Source organism: Chiloscyllium plagiosum, chromosome 7 (genome assembly GCF_004010195.1).
Source record: "Chiloscyllium plagiosum isolate BGI_BamShark_2017 chromosome 7, ASM401019v2, whole genome shotgun sequence".
Taxonomy (NCBI): Eukaryota; Metazoa; Chordata; class Chondrichthyes; order Orectolobiformes; family Hemiscylliidae; genus Chiloscyllium; species Chiloscyllium plagiosum.
The window spans coordinates 63876692-63900869 of NC_057716.1; the positions used below are offsets into that span (position 1 = coordinate 63876692).

Here is a 24178-nt window from a genome sequence, read left to right on the forward strand (position 1 = left end):
CTCTCCAGTATTTTGTGAAATCTGGTATTAGTTTCTAATATTGTCTCCTGATTCCCACATCTGCTGAGTTAGTTTAATTCCTCATCAATGGTACTTCCTAAACACCACTAAAGAAACTCTATGTCATCTGTCTCAGAGCCAGGCCCAGGAATCTAAAGCCCTCACCATGTTTTCAGTCATGCATTCATCTGGCTTGACTTCCTATTTCTGAACTACTGCAAGCAGCACTAGAGGCAGTCTGGAGATTACTTCTTTATAAGTCCTCCTTGCTAGTTTTCTACTTACTTCATTTATTGAGTGGCAGGTCATGTAGAGAAGTTGGTTGAAAAGGTGTTAGGATCCTGGGCTTTATAAGTAGAGGCACATAGAGTCATAGAGATGTACAACACGGAAACAGACCCTTCGGTCCAACCTGTCCATGCCAACAAGATATCCCAACCCAATCTAGTCCCACCTGCCAGCACCTGGCCCATATTCCTCCAAACCCTTCCTATTCATATACCCATCCAGATGCCTTTTAAATGTTGCAATTGTACTACCTCCATCACTTCCTCTGGTAGCTCACTCCATACACGTACCATCCTCTGCATGAAAAAATGTTCCTTAGGTGCCTTTTGTCTCTTTCCCCTCTCACCCTAAACCTATGCCCTCTAGTTTTGGGCTCCCTCACCCCAGGGAAAAGACTTTGTCTATTTATCCTATCCATGCCTCTCATAATTTTGTAAACCTATATAAGGTCACCCCTCAGCCTCCGACACTCCAGGGAAAACAGCCTCTCCCTGTAGCTCAAATCGTCCAACCCTGGCAACATCCTTGTAGATCTTTTCTGAACCCTTTCAAGACAAATAGTGAAAAACACAGGAGTTTATGTTGCTGCTTTATAAACACTGGTTTAGCTTCAGCTGGAGACTTAGCATCATTGATGATGTGAAAATTTTAGAATTGGTGCAGAAAAGAAAGGTCCCATTGGTGAAGGATTTCAATTACACAGATAGATTGGAGAAGCTAGCAATGTCCTTATGGAAGATTTGAGTGAATATTTGACATTAAAGGGTCAAGAGGAGAGACACAGAAAGTGGTATGAGGACGGGAAATGGCTGGAATATTATTGCAGCGAGCCTGCATGCATTCGATGGGCTGAACGTCCTCCCCTGGTGCTCAGCCTGTTGGCCCACGGTGAACATAACAAGTTTGCAGCTCTCTGGGACAACAGCCCAGGCTGCAGTGTCTGGGAGGACAACTAAGGCATGAGCTATCGATAACCAGCGGCTGGATGGGCGGTGAGCGGCGGTCGGAGCTCGACTGTCGGTGTCTGTGTTTGGTAACTAGGAGACGGCGGAGAGAGAGAGGCCGCCGCCTGGAGCCCGGGACCGAGCCTGAGCTTGAGCTTGAGCTGGGATGGCGGAGCAGGACTCGGCTACCCTGGTAAAGGAGGGAGGGAGATAGAGGCTGCGGTGGGGGGTGGTGGTGGTGTCGCACTCTCTTGGTTCACTGCAGCTCCCTGCGTGAGGTGCACGGCCAGCCGCTTGTTGAGCGTCTGTTTCTTTTATTATTTTTTGCAAATCTCTCGTTTTCCCCCTCCCCCCACATTCCTGTGTTGGAAACAGACCACTTTCCATTGCTTCCACAATGCGTCACCCTCAGGGACAGCTGCCCTGGCCCTGATTATCTGATCTGCATAGATTCCTTCTCCATCAGTGTCACCCCACCTCTGGCTGACAGATGTGGTTCAGGTACAACCACAGACATGTACAGTCTCACTCCCTGTCTAGTGTCAATGATGTGCGGGCCACTCCTGGGGGTATCATCTCATTAATCTCCATGCAGTCACCCCCATGATTGATCATTGGGTTTGAGTTTGTGTGAACTAGGTGCTTCAATGTGGATTTTGCTAGGTATGGCCATGCCTTGATCTTCCACTTGACATCCTACTTCATAAGTATTGATGAATAATGTTGGCATTCCAGTTTGTGACAGACTCAATTAACTTTTCCAGATTGTGTAAGGTCCTCATCTGAATCTTGCAAGGACTGTTTAGCTGTTTATAATGTTTGCCAATTCCAATTACATTTGGTAATATTTGCTGGACTCTGCTGCCATTTTGCTTGAAACAGGATTGTCCCTTTTATCTGATTATTCATAAAAGTATCTCCAAAGGAGTATCACTGAATCACCTTTTCCAGATTCTTCAGTTTGTTGTTTTTGCTGTTGATCCTTCATTTTGCCTCTGTATTAATCCTGCTCTTCCTTAAGCCCAAAGATGTGCAGGTTAGGTGATTTGATCATACTTAATTGCCCATAGTTTCCTGGGATGTACACACCCAGAAATCCATGTGCTGCTCACCTTAATTTTTGCTTTACATTGAACCAATCAGTTAAAATCAGGCCTACGGTAATGTTATCTACTCAGTCACAGCTAGACTCCAGAAGAGGAATGTGCTGTCACTTGCAATCTCCCTTATTTTCCATGGATCCACCAGCAATTCTCCTTGTTGCAAGTTGTTTCATTCTGAACAATCATTTTGATGTTGCATATTAATGTCTTCCCAAAAGGTTGATAAACTCCTTTTATCTTCTGACCAGTTGCTGACTTATGTCTAGTTCGAAGGAGCACTGATGGGTTACATGCAAATGAGACCAAGAACTAAAAGCCACCAAGACCTCAAGTTATCAAGACTGAAGTGGGGGACAGTTTTGAAGCACATTTTGTTTCTCCCTTCACTCACCTAAGATCATCTATACATTAATATTGTGGATTAAGACTGAGATTTTATGAAACAACTTCTGTTGTCACCTTTTCCATTATCCTTGCTGTTGGCCATATCAACTCCTTTCACCCTACTTCCAAAAAGCTGTGTTTCTGTATTTCTACCATTCCCCGCATTGTGTTTTCCAAGCTCATATTTTCAATTAGATCCATTTTCAATTCCCTCAAATCAAGTAGTAACTTTTCGATTATCTTTCCTGGCCCTATTATTTGCTGACATTATTGCCTTTGTTCAAATGTTTTTCTTTATCAGTACCATTGTGCTGTCACAAGAGGACACGAGGAAGTAACAAAGTCATTGATATGTCAAGTGAATAGGCAAAGATGTGGGAAATGGAGTATAATGTGATGGAGTATAATGTGTGAATATTTGAAATTGTCCATTTCAGTAGGAAGAACAAAAAGAACCATACTGTCCATGTGTAGAACTGTGAGATTCAGAGGGATCTGGGTGTCCTCATGTATTTATTGCAAACGTTGTGTATATACGTATGACAAGTAATTGGGTTATTAAATAGTATGTTATCATTTATTGCATGGGAGAATTGAATACAAGAGGAAGGATCATATGTTCATTTATACAAGGCACTGATTAAACTGTGTCTGGAACACTGCACTGTATTAAGTTAATATCTGGATCGAGAGGTTGCCTTATGAGGAAACGTTGGACAGATTAGGCTTGTATCGAGAAGAGAAAGAGGTGACTTGATTGAAAGCAGTTCTGAGAGAATCTCGATCTAGCGGTCATTGTATAAAAATCAGAGGTTGTATATTTGGAACTAAGATTAAGCTATTACTCTTTCTGAGATTAAAGAGTCTTTGGAACTCTTCCTGAAAAGCAGAATCCCTGAATATTTCAGGCAAAGGTTGATAGATTCTTCTTAAGCAAAGAGTTGAAATGTTATCAGTAGTAGGCAGAAATGTGGATCTGGGGTTATAATTAGATCAGCCATGATCTTATTGAATAGCAGAGCATGATCGAGGGGCTGAATGCTTTACTCCCACTCCCTGATTTGTATGTTTATATCAATCTCTTCCTCAAAAGCTATGCATTTTGATCTATTCATGCTGTTTACATCCCCTGTTTTCTTTCCTCTTTAACTTTCCTTTCCTTTCCTTGCCCAAGAAACATCTGATCATCATTTGGCATTTTCTTCTGTTTATAAAGGTGGGATTGATAATTTGAATGAAGAATTGTAGCTGTAAATGAAGGTCGTACGTTTCCCAATGCAGCATGCTAGATGATATGGCATAACACTTTGCTGCTGTAAATGGCGATGAAAATCTGGAAATTCGTAGCTGGGTGGGTGATGTGACATTGTTACAATGGAGTATTATTCTAACCAAATATAATATTTCTGTAATCATGAATCTCTGTTAGACACAGGAGGTATCTATGAAAGAATTTGTCATCCAAATATAAGATTGTAACTGTTCCCATGCCCCCTGCCATTATCTAGAGTTATAAAAATGTTCAGTCTGTACATTTGTGTTGCTTATATGCATTCCTTACTATCTTGGTGTGCAAAATGGTTAATGAAGTTTGAACTTGTGACAGCATATATAGACTTCATATAAATCAGCCAGTTGTATGTGGGGTAATCGAATGGAAGAAAACCATCATGTGAAAAGAACGCCAAGTGGAGGAGGAGCAAATACTTGGAGAAGACTTCAAAGAAAAATTCCATGTACTTATTTGAATATTTTTACTTTTGCAGGCTTTAATAAACTATTACTGCCAAAAGAAATATTTTAATCACATCCAGATTGCAGCAGATGAGGGGCTCAAAAAATATGGCAATGATGCGGTGTTCTTATTTTTTCATGCTTATGGTGTCCTTCTGGAAGGTAATTCATTTCAAAGTAACTGCATAATGTATCTTTATAATGTTCAAGTACCAACCAATAACAAAACTTATTTAATAATTCAAAAATGTCTTTATTGTGCATATGAAGATCGAATTCAAGAAGCTATCCGTGAACTCGAGACCGTTAAAGAAAAGTCGGATGTATCTCTGTGCTCTATAATGGCTCTAATCTATGCTCATAAGAAAAGTTTAGCTCCAGGTGAGTATACATTATATACATAGTCTAATAGTAAAGTTCAGAATAAAGACAGTAAACCTAAGAGGTGAAGTACGTTCCTGCGTTACAAATGTGTTTAATTTAGATTTGATGCTATTTATAATTTCTTTTACCTATTTCTGCATTTTGTGTGTTTGAAGAGGTGGGGAATGACAGTTGATTCACTGGAGATTGTAATATTCAAGACAAAGAATATTCCGATGGTTATTACATTTAATTTTGCCTTGCCACAGGATGGGCATGTTGGGATGTTTCAATAGGTCACATGAATCAACTCATTAAACAGTCAGAGTGTTAATTAGTAGCAGGGTTGGAAATTGGGATTTCGAGATTCCATGCAGGAAAACTGCTTTTACTTAGCTGCTTAGCAACTGGCGCTTAGGAAGCTGTTCAGGAGCTTAAAGGACAACAAGAGGATGTTGGTTGCTGGGCAGTTGGGGCTAAGAAAGGCCTGTCACAGGGTAGTTCTGCTCGGAGCAACTGGAGAGCTGGAATTGTGTAGGCAATTAAATGCTAGATCAGAGTCTTGTGAATCCAATGGCATAGTCCCATGAAAAGAGAGTGAGCAGTTGTTGGGCAAGTATTTAGACAGACACAGGAACAGGCAGAAAATAGAGGGATATGGACGATGTACAGGCATATGGGATGAATTTAGCATAGCATCATGATTGGCACAGATAAGGTGGGCCTAAGGGCCTGTTCCCATGCAGTATTGCTCGATATTCTATGTAGTCATTGAGGTAGCCTAAGGCTTTTGAGGGAAATCAGAGACTAGATCTTCGAAAGGGAAGAACTAAATCCCTCCTGAGGATGTCAGTGCTGAAGAGTTCACCTGGGTCTGTGTTTGTTGCTGAGAAATTTGTGGAATCTGTTTTCTTTGCATCTGCTATTTAATATGAACTTTGAGTTTTGTTTGGCCACAGTTTTCCAGTTAATTCATGTATTCATTTTCTGGATGTTACAAGAGCTATTGTAATTTGCTTTGATGCATTTTTGTAGTAAACTTTATTCTGCTTGTTTAAGAACTATGGAACGATATGCCTTTATTCTCTTAGCAAAACAGGGAATTCAGATTTTGCCTATTTTAAACAAAAACTTATTGGCCCCTAACTGAATAATAAACAAATTTGAGGATCAAGCCTGAGATTTAAAAACTATCTGACCAACTTGTTTTTACATTTTAGACATGTGCCAACCTAATTTCTGTTTATTCGGTTAATTTATGAACATCTGAAAGGAGGGCTTATGCCCGAAATGTCGATTCTCCTGTTCCCTGGATGCTGCCTGACCTGCTGCGCTTTTCCAGCAACACATTTTCAGCTATGAACATCTGAAACCCTGTAATCTGACTTTTCACCTAATGACAAGAATGCCTCCTTATATCAGCTTCATGATAAATATATGACTACTGTATGCATTATTTTAAAGAAAATTCACACTGTAGAATGTAAAAATTTTTTTTAGAGAATTCTAAATTCAATGAAGACTGTTATATTGATAGTTTAATTTTCACTTCATTGTATTTATAGCTTATTCTTTTCTGAAAATATCTATATTAATATTTTTTACCCAGAAACCCAATTTTTCTTCAGAATTAAACTATAAACTTTGGTATTTTTCCTTTTTCTGAAACTACCAGGTTTTAGCATTTTCTTTTTATTATTATTGAGAATGTGATTCCCATGATACATTTTTGCTAGTTGTTTTTCCTGTCCTCCTTTAGACGTTATTAGATATTTGCTACGGCATGAATTCAGTCACCCTAAAGTTGTCACTATTTAAGTCTAAAATTTGAGTAAACTCTGGGGCTGCATGTTAGGGTAACAACTGAGCCAGATAATACTCAGCAGTGGGAACTCTGGATGCATTCATCTGTATAATTCCGATGCTGTAGTTCCATGAGTGCTGCTCCAATTGAGATTGGTTATCTCAATACCAAGTTGGGCTAAAACTGTAACATTGGTGTTGTGCATTATTTGACCACTCTCTGGGCATTGTTCTCAACTACTGGAGAAACAAAACTTTACGTCATAAAAACTTTTGTTAAAGTCTTCAAAAACTTTAAAGATATTAGCTGCAAGATTCAAACGGTATTTTCATTAAACAAAATATGCCATAAAATAAAAGCTTATTATATCACACTGATGAGCATCAAATTATTCCATTTAGTTACAGAAACCCTGAAATTGATTTGTTTTTGCATTGATTAAAAGATCGTGATGCCATTCATGAGCTTGATAGCAAACTAAAAGAAGACCGGAAAACTGCAGGACAAATGGCATTGTATTTTGCGGGCCTCTTCCTTTGGCATATTGGGCGGCATGATAAAGCTCGCGAATACGTTGATAGAATGATTAAGCTTTCTAATGGAGCAAAAAAGGTTAGTATGCTTTCTATACATAATGCAAATGAGAAATTGGTAATATCAACAAAAGTAGAATTGCAGAGATGAACATCCATTTTTGCCACTGATGTACCATGTTAAAGTGCATATAAATTCCTGCAAAAAATGGCTGAGACCCAAGTGTGTATGAAGATATCCACTTTCAAAATTGTGATATTGTCCTTGTGAAATTAATTATATCCGAGTACATAGAGGAAATCTTGTCTGATGTCTCTGTGGGCTTTAGAACATTGTTAGCAGGTTCAAATAAAGGTCAGAAGCCTGCACTCTGTGTAATTCTCATCCTTTTTGTGAATTGGCCAATTAATGGCCAATGTTTGGGAAATTCCATTTGGCAACTGCCAATAATCTTTAATGGGCCTTTAATGAATAATGAATTCAAATAGGTTACCTGTAGCACATGGTGGGTGAGCATGTCTGTTGTCCTGCCATTCCCTGAACTCCATTCTGCCTCTAAGTAATAGCCTGTGGTTTCAAGCAGCACACTGATTGTTAGGATGAATTTACTTATTTACCTGCTCTGTGCCCACGCCATTGAATGTAAAAATTCAGCCAATTCTCAATTGCGGTCAGTTCAGTACATTGGCTACAATTTGTTAGATTGTTGTTGTAACTTATTTTACACAAATTTGTGAGTCATAATTTTTGTTTGAGGCATTGTGAGACATCTGTATGTATAACTGCTTCCTATAGCAACAATACAAATTTGCTCTCAACATTTTTTTTTATCCATTACACTAATGCTGAAAATGCGAGACGTACAGTATAAATTAAATATTCTTTTTATTTTAGTTTAGCCTTTTAGCATTTTTCTTCCAGCTGTTTTCCGTTCACATTCAAATTATAGTAATATATTTCTCTGTGCAAAGGAAAATGTATGTCATCCTAATTATTAAATCTAATTTTGATTATATTTTGTATTTGAAATGTAGAGAAGCTTAAGTGGTTCCAAATGATTTTGCAATATATCATATTTATGTTGCAGTTTATTTATACTTGACAGTGAATTTATCTATTGGTAGCAAAGTTTCAGCTTTAAAAGTTCATAAACATTATGGAGTATTTACTCGGCAGTTATTTACATTCAATTAAGTCCTTCAGTTTTAACAGATGTTTGATTAAAGATTAAATTTCGGTGCGAGGTATATCAAGGATACGACCTTCAGAAGTAGAGAGTATACCTTTATAGTCCAAAATTAAAAAGCCTCCCAATTACCTGGTCTGTTATATTTATCAGACTGTATACACCTGATGCCAGACTTAAAACAATGTAGTTGACTCTCAACTGTCCTCTCATTAATTAGGGATGGACAATAAACGCTAGCCTAGCATGAGGCCCTCATCCTGTGAATGAATAATAATAAAAAAAGTTCTGCTAAATGCCACTTGTGAACAATTATGCATAGTATAAACATGATAATGAGAGTATTCTTGCTTTCTGTTTCTGTTTTTTTTGTTGCTGAATGCAGGTTTAAATAAGTAGCAATAAGTGCAAAACATTCCAAGAGAGTATTTTAATCCTTGTGTTATAAACTCATCAACATGTTGTAAATTATATTGTTAGTGAGGATTTAGCTTTACTGATCCATTCTACAGTAGAAATTATCTGATCATTTATCTTTTAGCTTTTGTTTCTTCTGTGGTTTAATGTTGCTAAACCACAATTTTTCTTTAAATAAACTAGATTTAATCCTGTTATTCACTGATCCACTACCTGTGGATCCACATACTTGTGAGGTTGGCCTAAGATCCCTTTTTTGTAATTTCATTGACTCACCAAGTTTTGATTGCGTATCGCATCACAGTAAATAGGGGAGTTGGTTTGGATCATTATCCGCATGTTTGTTACCTGTGGTAAGTTTATGCTCCTATCTCCAGAGATGATGAGAATTTGGTGCAGTATATCTCACTGGCATGTTCCTTGTGGTGATTCAGAAGATATGCTGGAGGCCTTAACTCATATTTTGTCAACTGATTCAGCAGCAGAAGTAAAAAAATACAAAGCAAAGTACTGCAGATACAGGGAATCCAAACTGTGAACAGAAAATGCTAGAAGCACACCGAGAAAGTTAATGTTTAGGACTGATAACCTTTCATTAGAGAGTTCTAACTTAAACTGGTTATTGCTCGTCTGTCTGCAGAGCATTTTATTTTCTGTCTTTATTTTGGTAACTACTACCATTTGATTATTTCTGTGAAAACAGATCTCTGAGTGCTCCTCTGGATCAACCGTTTTGTAATACATTTTGGGGGCATCACGCTGCTAGACTAAATAAACTTTGAGAATGGAGCCACGACACAATTTCTGCCATGTCACTGACAGTAATGTCATAGACACTGTGACTGTTTGGGTAATAAGTGCATCTCTTGCAGTTGCAGTGGCAGCCAATTTAATACATGGATCTTCCATGAACTGCAATGGTTTTAAAAAGGAACAAAAATGCTACATTATAACGGCGATGAAAGTGACAAAGATTAAACCAAAGACAGTCAGAGCTGAAGTTAACATTTCAGCAAAGGGCAATGAAACCAGTCTGCCTGATCCTTTGGGAGCCCTCATCTATTTAATGTACACCATGATGAGCATCTTCAAATGCTAAAGATGACACGTTACCTACAATCTAAGTCTGCATCAGAAAAAACTTCAGATGGAATATCCAAACAAATATACTACAATTTCAAGACTTTTTCTTTTTGGCAAAATAGAACTAAAGATGCATAAGATGCACAGATCGAGAACAAATATAATTGTGCCAGGATGTTCTCGCTTTTTCTCTCTCTGTCTCTCTGTCTATGTCTTGCAAGACAAGAAGTGCTTGGTGACACTGACTGCCAAACTGATAAGGAGCGTCAGAAACTGACAGCTTAAAATATAACTGCAGTATTCGCTACTATGTCCAATAAATTGACTGACAGTTGTCTTCTCAGGTTAAAACCGTAAACCTCAAAGATATCTAAAACAATTTTAAACCATGTATTTTTTAATCGGAATATAACGACTTTGTACCTGTGTGTGAGACAGTCCAATTGATTTCAGGAAGGTCATCTGCTTAACACTGCATCTTTATTATGTTTCTCAGTACTGTCAAGAAATAAACTCGTTCATTTTTAACGCCAGAAAACCTTGTAATAGGCTTCTTACCATACTGAAAAAAACTAATTAACTACAAGTTAATTGAAGAAGGGTATAATTTCATGTTAAAAGGAACTAGACCATTTTGTGACCAACTGAAATGCCTGAAAAGAATGGGAGCTGGTTCATTTCTTCTCATCTGGTTGTATCGACAGTAATAAGCTTGCAGCTGCTTTAAGTGCAGTTTTAGGCTCCAAAATGTTTGCATACCAGTCAAAAAAAGAAAGATATTGATGCCTGAGAATTTTACTTTGTTCTTGAAATTTAATCAGAGTCGATACTGATTTAATGTCTTGGCCCCTACCTGATAAATGGTGACCCTCGGGTTAAATTAACCACCATTAGTCTTGGTGTAATGAGATAGCAGCCTTATGGTTCTCTGGGACAGTGGTGACTTTACTCTTTTTATTAGGTGCATATATCAATGTGATGATTCATGTACTGTCATTTATAGGGCTTGATTTTGAAAGGATGGATTGAGCTAACCTGTGGGAGAGATGCATATGCTAAAAAGGCCATCAAATATTTTGATGAAGGAAACCAAGGTGGAAATGATGTATTTGCTATGATGGGCAAGGTGAGTTAAAAATGTAACAAAAATGTACAAATAAAACAGATTAAGTTGGACTTCAGTGATAGCACTTTATGGATGACAGACAAGACTAGTGCTAAAATTATTGCAAAATTGTTTGACTATATTTTCAATAAATGTTCCTCAACATTAGTAAGCAATTATTTGTAGAACTAATTAGTGGGCAGCACGGTGGCACAGTGGTTAGCACTGCTGCCTCACAGCGCCATGAGACCCGGGTTCAATTCCCGACTCAGGCGACTGACTGTGTGGAGTTTGCACATTCTCCCCGTGTCTGCGTGGGTTTCCTCCGGGTGCTCCGGTTTCCTCCCACAGTCCAAAGATGTGCAGGTCAGGTGAATTGGCCATGCTAAATTGCCAATAGTGTTAGGTAAGGGGTAAATGTCGGGGTATGGGTGGGTTTCGCTTCGGCGGGTCGGTGTGGACTTGTTGGGCCGAAGGGCCTGTTTCCACACTGTAAGTAATCTAATCTAATCTAATCTAATTCTTCAAGTTGTGTGTTCTACTCTGACCCTGCGCACTGCATCTTCTAATTTAACAAAGGTTAAAAAAAAAGTTTTGTTTCAAAATGTCTTTTTTTCTCTTTTGAGTGCACACTCTTTCTGTCACTCAATCATGTTTTCTTTCTTGGTTCCTGTAACATATTCATTTTGCATATGCCTGTTTGTTCTGATCACAGTTAAGATTCTTTTTAAGATAAAAATCAAAAATTCTGGTTTCCAGAAAGATTGAAACCTATAGATTTCATGGTTTAAAAACCAAAATTATTTTGATGGCAAAAGCTAATTCTGTGAGGACATGGTTTCAGAACCCATCATGATGGCTGGTGGTATTTTAATTCAATTAATAAGTCTAGAATTGAAAGGTAATCTCAGTAATGGTGATCTTGAATCACCTGGTTCATTAGTGTCCTTTAGGAAGGACATTGACAATCGTTACTTGGTCTGTATTATGTGTGATTCCAGTTGCACCGGTTGACTGTTAAATACCTTCTGAATATTAGCAAGCCAACTCAATTCAAAGGCATATAGAATAGCAAACAAATTCTAGTCTTGCTGGCAATGCCCACATCTCTTAAAAGAATCAGTTTAAACATTAGGCAAACATTTATATTCAAACCCTGAATACAGTCCCAACTAAGGTGAAGCAAATAGATTGTGGCCAATCTATCTTTTGTAGAAACCTTCTCAAGAACACAAAGGAACTTCACAACTTTATCCTCGCTAAATTTAAGCATAGAGCAAATTTTCCAAGTTCAGTCTGAAAGTGGTGATTAGTTCAAATCAGCATCTAAACTGCTAGCCATTCTCTGACCCATGTTAATAAAGCCTTAGTTCTCTAGTTTAAAGTTTTTTGTTCTTTTGCCATTTGAAACTTCAATTCCAGTTTGAACATCTCTTTTTCTGCTTTTTCCTCTTTTGTGTTTGAGTTGACTCATCTGCAACAGAATCCTAGCTATCTCAGTCTGCATTTTATCTTAATGAGAATTTTCTTCTTCAAATTTAAAATGCTATGCTCATGCTTCAATTGATTGATTGATTGTTTTTTTTTTATTTGTTCTTTTATTGCCGTGAACCAAACTTTTGTTAATTGTTGAAAATCACTTAGGGATAAATCTTCCCTCCATGAGAAACTTCAGTAATTCATAAAGCCATGTTGCTTTCTAATAGATCCAGTAAACTTCATCGTAAAATCCAAACACTGGCAAATCCCAGAACCCATAGCCATCTGTGGATTCAAAATCCCACTAAGATTTTTTTAAAATCTTGGTCAAGATCTTTTATTAAGAAAAGTAATCTGAGATTGCAGTTACTTATTGAAAGAATTAAGCTGCAATAATCTTATTATGTGTACTATATTACACATAAGTAGTAACAAAACAAAAAAATTAAATACTCTTCGATAACCACATAATTTAAAACCCGGCATCCATATAAGTTAAACATCAATTAACAGGCAAATTGTAGTTAATTTATAGTCTATAAATTATACATCAAATAACAAATGCTATTAAGACAGAAATTGACTTGGATGTGCATCCATAGGTGTTGTTAATCTCAGTCACAAAGCCCTTCAGAACTCAATTTATAACCTCTTCTGAGATTTAACTTGAAAGCAGTGCACAAACAGCCAAATTATATTCGAATGCTCTTCAAAAGTATTACACGTCCACAGAACCTCTTCAACACTGTTTACAATGTCCTTGATGTCATAGATAAGTCATTGTTACCTTCATATAAGACTTGGAGGTGCCAGTGTTGGACTGGGATGGACAAAGTTAAAAATCACGCAACACCAGGTTATAGTTCAACAAGTTTATGTGGAAGAAGCTCCAGTCCTTAATCAGGTGGTTGTAGAGAATAAGATCATGATGACAGAATTTATAGCCAAAGGACTCCAGTGTCGTGGAGATGTGATACATTGAGCAATTTTAGATCAAATCTTCCATCATTTAGAACATTCTCAAGTTGGCTCAGTTTTTCTAATGATAGATGTGAAGTATGTCTGTGTTCCAATGTTGAATCAGACTGACAGGCCCGTTGCATAGTTTTAGAATTTTACATGGATCCATCCAGTTTTTGAGCAAAATAAAATGTAATTCTGCAAAAACAATTTTCTGCAAAATGTTGCAGTATTACTTGAGACCGAGTGACATGCTTTCACTGCGGAATTGTGTCTCTGAGATGACCAAACTGTCCAATGCTGGATCCATACACCATGTTGCAGATGGTGTTTGAAGAGGCATGCGTGTGGGATGCTTGGGGTTTTGCACACCTTTTCCACTTTTTGTGCTGGGCCTCTGCCTGAACTGTCAGAGATATTCAAGATGGTTGACAAATTTGCAGATACTTCTCCAGTTTGGGTGGTCTTGGGCAGGAGCTTCCTACGAGTGGATAGGTTTGTTGCAATTTTTCACAGAGGCTTTGGGAAATCCTTGAAGTGGTTCCTCTGCTGTTCTATTGCTGTGTCAAAGCTTGGAGTGGAGAGGTTGTTTTGGAACTCATACGCCAGGCATGCAGACCATGTCACCCACCCTGCCTCTGGGTGGGGTACATAACTAGTATCTCATTGTTGGGGATGTTAGCTTGAGGGAGGAGACTGATATTGGAGCACCTAACCTGTGTGACAAAGTAAAAGTTGAAAGATTTCCCAATTAAATGGAAATGCATTTACAACTTCACAAGTGCACAATGGAAGTTATAATATGGGATTTGATAGATAGTCCTGTGATCTTGATCCTCCCAAAATTATAACTCTGTTAAGGCATTTAAAAGTGTTTTTTTGCATTTTCATTTTTGTTCCAGAATATTATTTATTTTTGATAATAGGTACAATATCTTGAGATACGTCAGAACTACTCTGGAGCTTTGGATATGGTAAACCAGGTAATAGTTCATTTTCCTGGCTTCCTGCCAGCTTTTGTGAAGAAGGTAGAACTCCAGCTAGCCCTGCAGGATTGGGACCAGACAAGTGAGACAATACACAGGTAAAGAAACCAATTTAGTATTGAATCAGTCTTATCAAATCTTAGCAATGAGAGAAGAGACTGGAATGTTGTGTTGGAGCTGCTTATGAACACCTTTTATTCTTACGATAAAGGAGAAATCTCAGTCTGTGCATAAGTTGCAATAAATCATCTCCAGTCAGTCTCTGTGGAATAAGATTACAGTAGTTAGTTGCATGTGCCCATTACAAATTTTCAAAGGTATAAGAATATTACCGTTTTCTAACATTAAAAACAATTAAGAGTGTAAGTTTGTGTAAAGTTCAGAAAAATCAATAGATGTTGATTCAATTAAGGATAAAGTCAATTCTCAGGAATGTTGGAAATATTGTTAATGTATTTATAATTTTATATTGATATTTCCAACATGTTAACAATTTCACTGCTACAGGAAAAGTAGAAGTTGCTTGGAAAATATATTTTTTGATGCAGAGAATTGAGCAATTCCTATTCTTAATTTTAAATTTGTCTTAGCATTTATATTCTCCAAAAGCAGTGTTTAGTGAGAAGAGTTTGTCAGTGAGTAAAATTTAATATACCTTGTAAATATTAGAGATTGAGATTCAATATGGTAATTAAAAAATTACTCTCAATTCCTATTACAGACTCTTACAGAAGGATAGTCATAATTTTGAAGGTCTGGGGATGCTGGCACTTCATTCTTTATGCAGAGAGGGAAATATTAAGGAGGTATGGAAAAAGTTTTATTGAAGCACCAATTAACAAGTGTTCTGTTACTTATGATGTCAGTGCTTGTCAGATCCAACATCTTGTCAGAAAAAAATCTAATGAGATTTTATAATATAGAACAGTACAGACCCTTCAACCTTCGTTGTGCAGACTAACCCACATACCCTTCGTTGCACTGTATTCCATGTGCATATCCAAGAGATGCTTAAATGTCCCAAATGTATCTGACTCTACTACCACTGCTGGCAGTGCATTCCACACACCACCTGTGTAAAGAACCTACCTCTGAAATCTCCCCTAAACCTTCCTCCAATCACCTTAAAATAATTCCCCCTCATGACAGACATTTCCGCCATGGGAAAATTCTGGCTATCCACTGTACCTATGCCTCTCAATATCTTGTACACCTTGATCAAGTCACATCTCATCCTCCTTCACTCCAGTGAGAAAAACTCTAGCTCCCTTAACTTTTCTTCATTAGACATGCCCTCCAGTCCAGGCAGCGTCTTGGTAAATCTTCTGTGCACCCTCTCTAAAGCTTCCACATCCTCCCTATAATGAGGTGACCAGAACTGAACACATTGTTCCAAATGTGGTCTAACTAGGGCTGTACAGAGCTGCAGCATAACCTTGCGGCGCTTCAACCCAATCCCCCTGCTAATGAAAGCCAACATGCCATATACCTTCTTAACAACTCTATCAACTTGAGTGGTGGCAACTTTGAGGGATCTATGGACATGGACCCCAAGATCTGTCCGTTCCTCCACACTGCCAAGAATCCTGCCTTTAACCCTGTATTCTGCATTCAAATTCAACCTTCCAAAGTGAATCACTTCACATTTTGAGGTTGAGCTCCATCTTCCACTTATCAGCCCAGTTCTGCATCCTGTCAATGTCCTGTCAACCTACAACAGCCCTCGAAACCATCCACAACTCCACCAACCTTCCTGTTATTGGCAAACTTACTAACCCACCCTTCCACTTCCTCATCCAAGTCATTTAGAAAAATCACAAAGAGCAGAGATCCCAGATCCGATCCCTGCGGAGCACCAATGTTCACCAAGTTCCAGGCTGAACACGTTCCATCTACTACCAACCTCTTTCTTCGATGGACCAGCCAATTCTGTATCCAGACAGCCAGATTTCCCTGCATCCCAAGCCTCCTTACTTTCTGAATGAGCCTACCATGGGGAACTTTATCAAACGCCTTGCGAAAATCTAAGTACACCACATCCACTGCATACCGTCATCAATGTGTTTTGTCCCATCCTCAAATAATTCAGTAAGGTTTGTGAGGCATGACCTGCCCCTCACAAAGTCATGCTGACTATCTCTAATCAAACAATGATTTTTCAAGTAATCATAAATCCTGTCTTTCAAAGTCCTCTCCAATATTTTGCGCAACACTGGTTTAAGACTGATAGGTCTGTAATTCCCAGGATTATCCTTATTTCCTTTTTTGAACAAGGGAATCACATTTGCCACCCTCCAATCATCTGGCACTACTTATGGATAATGACGATGCAAAGATCATTGCCAAAGGCGCAGTAATCTCTCCCCTCGCTTCCTGTCGTAACCTAGAGTATATCCTGCCTGACTCAGGTGATTTTTCTATCCTTATGTTTTTCAAAATTTTCAGCACATGCGCCTTCCTAACATCAACCTGTTCAAGCATATCAGTCTGTTTCGTGCTGTCCTCACAAACGTAACGGACCCTCTCACTAGTGAATACTGAAGCAAAGTATTCATTAAGGACCTCCCCTACATCCTCCGACTCCAGGTGTAATTTCCCTCCCCTATCTCTGATCGGCTCTACCCTCACTCTGGCCATCCTCTTGTTCCTCACATAAGTGTAGGATGCCTTAGGGTTTTCCTTAATCTTACCTGCTAAAGCTTTCTCATGCATTTTTCTACCTCTCCTAAGTCCATTCTTCAGCTCCTTCCTGGCTACCTTGTAATCCTCTAAAGCCTTGTCTGATTCTTGCCTTCTCAACCTTAAGTAAGCTTTCTTCTTCCACTTGACTAGGTATTCCACATTCATTGTTACCCAAGGTTCTTTCAACCTACCATCCCTTTCTTGTCTCAGTGGGACGAACCTGTCCAGCATTGTAAGCAAGGGCTTCCTAAACAACCTCCACATTTCTATGGTATATTTCCCTGCGAACATCTGTTCCCACTTTAGGCATCCCAGTTCCTGCCTAATAGCATTGTAATTCCCCCTTCCCCAATTAAATACTTTCCCATACTGTCTGCTCCTATCACTCTCCTTAAGTATAGTAAAGGTCAGGGAGTTTGAAATCACTATCACCGAAATGCTCTCTCACCGAGAGATTGGACACCTGGTCTGGGTCATTACCAAGCACTAAACCCAATATGGCCTCCCCTCTAGTTGGCCTATCTGGAGTAAAGAACCCTTCCTGGACACACCTGACAAAAACTTCTCAATCCAAACTATTTGAACTAAGAAGATTCCAATCAATATTAGGGAAGTTAAAGTCACCCATGACAACAATCTGTTACTTGTGCACCTTTCCAAAATCTGCTTCCCAATCAACTCATCTGTATCTCTGTTGCTAGTGGGGGGCCAGTAGAAGACTCCCAATAACGTGACTGCTCCTTTCCTGTTTCTGATTTCCACCCATACTGACCCTGTAGACAAACCGTCCTCGTCGATCTTCCTTTCTGCAGTTGTAATACTATCCCTGATTAGCAATGGCACTCCTCCACCTCTTTAATCTCCCGCTCCCCCCCCCCCCATATGTTACTACGATCTGTATCTATAAATTCAAGTGCTAGTTTAATAAAATGTCCTCCGTATCATACTCAAATCATCTGCAGTGATTTTTGAATGAAATGCTTAGAGATTTTCAGAATTTGTAAATGGAGGATTATTCGATACTTTGTCAGGATTGCGAATTATGAGTTTATGTAATGTGCATCCTCCAGTCAAAATTGAAATTCTAATATCTCCAATAAATGTTTATGAATGCACCCACAAAAAGTCAGGACCTCTTATGATGAGACAGTGGTTTAGTAGCAATGTCATTAGACTGGTAATCTAGTTGTTATGGGGACACGGGATTGAATCTCAATTGCAGATGGTGAAATTTGCTTTCATGAAAAATGTAAAGTAGAAAGCTAGTCTAAAAGAAATGATGCAACCATTTTTCATTCTGTATTAAATTCTGAAAAGCTACCTGCTTCACTAATGTCCTTTTTAGGGAGGAAGAAAAAGGCTGTCGTTACTTGATATTGCTTACATATTACTCCAGAGTCTCAGCAAAATGCTTGACTTTTAACTAGCCTCTGAAATGGCCAATCAAACCACTCAGTTCAAGGCAATTAGGAATAGACAATTTATGCTCATGAGGGCGATGGTCACATCCATGTACAAATAAAAAATGCACAATTATCAATTTTAGTTGAGTATGAGGAGAACAAAAATTGAAACAGTATTTAGCAAATTTATTTAAGTGTCACAACTAGTAATGCATGCATGCATGCATAAATATCTATTAAGCTATACCATTCAACGTCTGTGAACTGGAATTCTTACTAGTTATTGACATCTTTCCAGGCTTGCTCTAGACTTGGTGATCTAATCAGTGTATTGGACCGTTTTGAACCACATAATCCTGATCTCTTTTATAAAATGGCATTGGCTTTCAGTAGGATGGTAAGTTTGTTAATATTTCAAAATAAAAATGTTTTCATGATAGCTTAGGCAATTTGATTCAATTAGGAACTGAAATATAAAAACTAAGTTTGATCTTATTCTATCCTGAATTAGTTAATTGTTGATAAAGTGGAAATAATAATGACAACTCCTTTCTGGAGCCCTAGAATAGAAAATAGACTGTTGGGCAAAGTTTTCACTTCTATTTGGTAATCTGCATACTATCTCTTGGAAGCATGTCTGAACATTGGGTGTTGAAAACTTCAGGATTCATGAAGATTTGCTTAACATTTATATAGCTTAATAATACTGCTGATACCCAATTATGACTGTTGATTCTTACTACATTAAATCACATTTTGTTGAGCAGCCAAGGTTAGGGGGATCTGTTTAAAAAAGAGACAAGTTTTTTTAAATGAAAAAATAACGTTTCTAATGTTTTAAACTGAGCATTGTCATTAAGGATTTTATTGCAGGATACTTAGGACATCATATGAGGTCATGTAATTTGAACATGATTTTGTGAAAAGGACTCACTTTTAACTAATTTACTCGAGTTCTTTAAGAAAGTACCAAGGTGGATATAGGGGAACTGGTAAATTTGGTGTACTTTGATTTTCAAAGAGCTCTTGATGAGGAGCCACATCTAATGCGAAGCTTGAAGTTGATACAAAAATAGGTGAAAAAGTGAGTGATGAAGATGAGATAAGAAATCCACAGAGGGAGATAGACCATTTAAGTGAGTGGTGTTTTATTTGTAACTTAATAGAAGTCAATAACATAAGCTTTCACTGTTTCACAGAAAGTATGAAGTGGCATAAGTTACCTACTATATAGAAAATATGAGAAATACTCTCAAGTGGTCTTGTAGCATCTAAAAAGAGAGGGAAAGAGTTAACATTTCAGATAAATAACACTTCTCTCTTCACCAGCACCAACTTGCAACCTCAAAACTGTCCTAGTCTACACTTCCATTTCATCCATAGTCTTATTGAGCTTGGAAAAAAAATCCTTGTTTCATTCAGCTATTAAGGATCACAAACTTCAATAAGTTATGATTAGATTAGATTAGATTAGATTAGATTAGATTAGATTAGATTAGATTACTTACAGTGTGGAGACAGGCCCTTCGGCCCAACAAGTCCACACCACCCCGCCGATGCGCAACCCACCCATACCCCTAACCTAACACTACGGGCAATTTAGCATGGCCAATTCACCTGACCTACATCCTTTCAGATCTTTCTTCCCTTTGCTTCCGAATAATTCCATTCTTTCTTCCAATCACATCCTTGATGCTTTTTCACAATCCCCTCTGACCCTGTCCTCAGTTCTCAGTTTTGTTCCCTTCACACTGCGCATAAGTACATCTAGAGTGAAGAACAATACCAAACATGCCTTCTTGTGCTTCATGTCAACATTCACTTTGTAGCCAGAGAAGCCCTCTTTCTCCTGTTTTTTATGGATCTCTCTGTCTAGCCCTTTATCCTCTCTCCTTGAGTGCTGCTTTCTTACCTCCATCCAGATAGATTGTACATCTTACTTATTCCACCTTGTACTAACAAAGTTACTGCACCAGCCTTTCCTTTTCTTTTGCTGCCTGACTTTCTGAAATGTCACATACCTTTGAATATTTAGTTCTCAACTTAAATCTTCATGTAACATTGTCTCCCTAATGGCTGTAAGATGATATTCATTAACCTCTATTTGTGCCAATTCACTTATTTTATTCCAAATACTTTGCAGATTTGAGTAGTCATTAATGTAAACTATTTACCATTTATCCCCCTTAGACTCATATTTATTGTTGTTTTCTTTTGTTTGCCCACTTTGTCCTTTCCTGCTCCACTTTGGATATTGTTATCAAAATAGTTGCTCTGCAATGCACTCATGTCCTTTTGCTTTGTAAATTTGTGTGTTCTCCCCACTTCTCCCAAGCGTTTTCCCCACCTAATCAGTCAAAATACCTCTCTACTTCCCTAATTATTGGATTCACCTGGACACTAATTCAGCATGGTTCAAGTGAAGCCTGTTCAACCCAGACAGCTCTCTTCTACTCCAATTCACATGGTGGCACTGCCCCATGAACCAAACTCCAAATCCTTCCATGCCAATCTTTAAGGTTTCCATTTAACTCTATCATTTTGTTTATACTGAGGTGGTTTCTCTGTGGCAGAAGTGGATCTTTGCAACTCTGAGAATTTCTGTCACTTGTGAAGGCCAATGGGAAATTCCAGGGCAAGTCCTGATCTAGCATATACGGTTATGTCAGATGTATAGTGGTGGCAAGAGTGTGCTAGCAGGACTGCAGAAGTTCAGCCTGTGTTTATGTGTTTGCCAAAGTAACATAGGTTTGTCAGCTTAGAAGATTAGAAATTTCAGCTCTAAAATAATTGCATTATTAATTGCTCAGTCCTGTACATGATCATTTGTGTTATTAATATAGTGTGGACGGAACCAAATTATCCTTCAGCAGACCTGTACCTTGGTTGAAAGAGCATTCAGCATGTCATCACGTAATGCAGAAATTGCAAATGAACTTGGCTATCAGATGGTGTTACAAGGAAAAGTAAAAGAAGCTGTGAGATGGTACAAAACTGCAATGTCACTGGATGAGTCAAGTGTTCCCGCATTAACTGGTATGACTTATTTATTTATTTATATCCTCAAAGGAAATGCTGTGTTGCCTTTGTAAGGTGCAGCAATTCTTAAGAGCCTTGGCTCTTTTGATGTAATGATGGCTACACAGCTTGTTTTTCTCGGATTCTAAGGGAAGATTTCAAAGTCAATGTCTTTGCATTATTGTCCCTATCCTGGGTACTGGCCCAAGTTTTGAACTTTCATGCTAGTAGCTTGCAGTGAGTGAGATTTTTAAAGAAAATACTGTTTAAGTTTGTTTTAATTTGATTTGCCAACTGCCAGTGACTACTATTACAATACACAGTGAAACCAATAACGAAAAAGATAATTGAATTTCCAGTGACAGTTGGAAAGGATTACTTGACACGATTTCAAGTTTTGTTTTCTGGCCAAATTTTCTAGAAACCCTTGTACATCAACACTACACTAGTTATGTCTTCAAGTCCATGACCATAGCAATGTAAATAAAATGGGCTTTGTATCTGAGTAGAAATGCTACTGACCTGTGTTCTAGACAATGCCTTCCCATCGCCCCACATCCTCTTACTTTCTAACTGCCAACTCCATTCTGTCTTGGAATTAAATATGTTAAAATATAACTGTTCACAAAACCTGACATTCCAAACACTATCTCATGAAACTTGGAGACTGAAGTCCAGATTTTCAGGGAATTGTGAACTCCAGAAGTTACAAAACGCTTATAATGGCTTGATCACCAGCTTTATCCATCCAAAGTACCCAAAGTCCTTCAACTGGCTTATTCTAAATCTTTATATTACCAGCCCTTTCAACATTTCTGTTTTTGTCTTTTAAGTTCTCCTTAATGTTTTGCAAGCATCTTTTATTTTACTATGTTCTGTATTTATAAGACTATATTGTGATCATCATAGGAGCAGAAATTAGGCCATTCAGCTCGTCGAGTCTGCTCCACCATTCAATCATGGCTGATGTTTCTCAACCCCATTCTCTCACTTTCTCCCCATAACCCTTGATACCCTTTACAATCAAGAACCTATCTGTCTCAGTTTTAAATGTACTTAATGACCTGGCCTCCACAGCTTTCTTTGGCAGTGAATTCCATAGTTTCACTACTCTCTGGCAAAGAGGTTTCTCCTTATCTCTGTACTAAAAGGTCTTCCCATTACTCGAAAGCTGTGCCCTTGGGTCCTAGTCTCTCTGACCAGTAGAAACATTTTCCCAACATCCAATCGCTCCAGGCCATTCAATATTCTGTAAGTTTTGATTAGACTCCAACTCCTGGCCTGGAATCCTTCTAAACTCCATCAAGTGTAGACCCAGAGTCCCCACACATGCCTGTTTATTCCTGGGACCATTCTCGTGAATCTGGTCTGAACAAGCTCCAGGGCCAATACACCCTTCCTGAGATATGGGGCCCAAAACTGTGCACAATACTCCAAATGTAGCCTAACCAGAGCCTTATGAAGCCTCAGAAGTACAACCCCGCTTTTATATTCAAGTTCTCTCGAAAAGAATGCTATCACTGCATTTTCCTTCCTAACTACTGACTCAACATGCAGGTTTTCCTTGAGAGAATCCTGGACTAGGACTCCTAAGTCCCTTTGCACGTCAGATTTCTGAATTTTCTCCCCTTTTTAGAAAAGAGTCCATGCATCTCCTCTTTCTACCAAAGTGCATGACCTCACAATTCCCACGTTATATTCCATCTGCCATTTCTTTGCCCATACTCCTACCCTGTCCAAATCCTTCTGCAGCCTCCCTGCCTCTTCAATGCTACCTGTCCCTCTACCTATCTTTGTATAATCTGCAAATGTAGCCAGAATGCCCTCCGTTCCTTCATCTAGATTGTTAATATATAAAGTGAAAAGTTGTGGTCCCCACACTGAGCCTTGCAGAACACCACTTGTCACCAGCTTCCATCCTGAGAAGGTCACTTTTATCCCCATTCTCTGCTTTCTGCCAGATAGCAAAGCTTCTATCCATGCTCACAACTTGCCTTTAACTTTATAGCCCTTACCTTATTCAGTAGCCTCCTGTGTGGCACCTTGTCAAAGGCCTTCTTGAAGTCCAAGTAGGTAATATCCATTGGTTCTCCTTGTTCTAATCTGCTCATTACTTCCTCAAAGAATTCTCGCAGATTTGTCAGGCATGACCTACCCTTGATGAAGCAATGCTGACTCTGCCCTATTTTAACATACACTTCCAAGCATTCAGAAATCTCATCCTTCACAATGGATTCCAAGATTTTACCCACGAGTGAGGTTAGGCTAATTGGTCTGTAATTTTCCATCTTCTGCTTTTTTAAACAGAGGTGTTATATTAGTGATTTTCCAGTCCTCTGGTATCCTTCCTGATTCTAGTGATTCCTGAAATATTACCACTAATGCCTCCACTATCTCTTCAGCGATCTCCCGTTGAACTCTCAGGTGTAGTCCATCTGGTCTAGGTGATTTATCCACCTTCAGGGCATTCAGTTTTTCTTGCATCTTCTCCTTGTTGATGGCTACCATACTCAGCTCTGCCACCTCACTGTCTTGAATTTTTGGGAGATTACTCATGTCTTCCACTGTGAAGACTGATGTGAAGTAATTATTCAGTTCCTCAGCCATTTCTTTGTTCCCCACTACTGTCTCTCCTTCGTCATTTTCCAGCAGCCCAATGTCCACATTTGCCTCTCTTTTGCCCTTTATATATCTAAAGAAACTCT

General features: G+C 38.5%; 1 protein-coding gene across 1 annotated transcript in view; it reads left to right on the top strand.

The window, feature by feature from the left end:
• Nucleotides 1–1127: 1127 nt before the first annotated feature.
• The window catches only part of ttc21b (tetratricopeptide repeat domain 21B), a 107393-nt gene continuing 84342 nt past the window's right edge, over nt 1128–24178 (top strand). The window contains exons 1-9 of the mRNA XM_043693904.1: nt 1128–1425; nt 4486–4615; nt 4724–4834; nt 7066–7232; nt 10844–10966; nt 14311–14468; nt 15092–15176; nt 18754–18852; nt 21299–21491. Of these exons, the coding sequence (XP_043549839.1) occupies nt 1399–1425; nt 4486–4615; nt 4724–4834; nt 7066–7232; nt 10844–10966; nt 14311–14468; nt 15092–15176; nt 18754–18852; nt 21299–21491 (1093 nt within the window). The 5' untranslated portion in view covers nt 1128–1398. The remainder of the gene's footprint in view (nt 1426–4485; nt 4616–4723; nt 4835–7065; nt 7233–10843; nt 10967–14310; nt 14469–15091; nt 15177–18753; nt 18853–21298; nt 21492–24178) is intronic.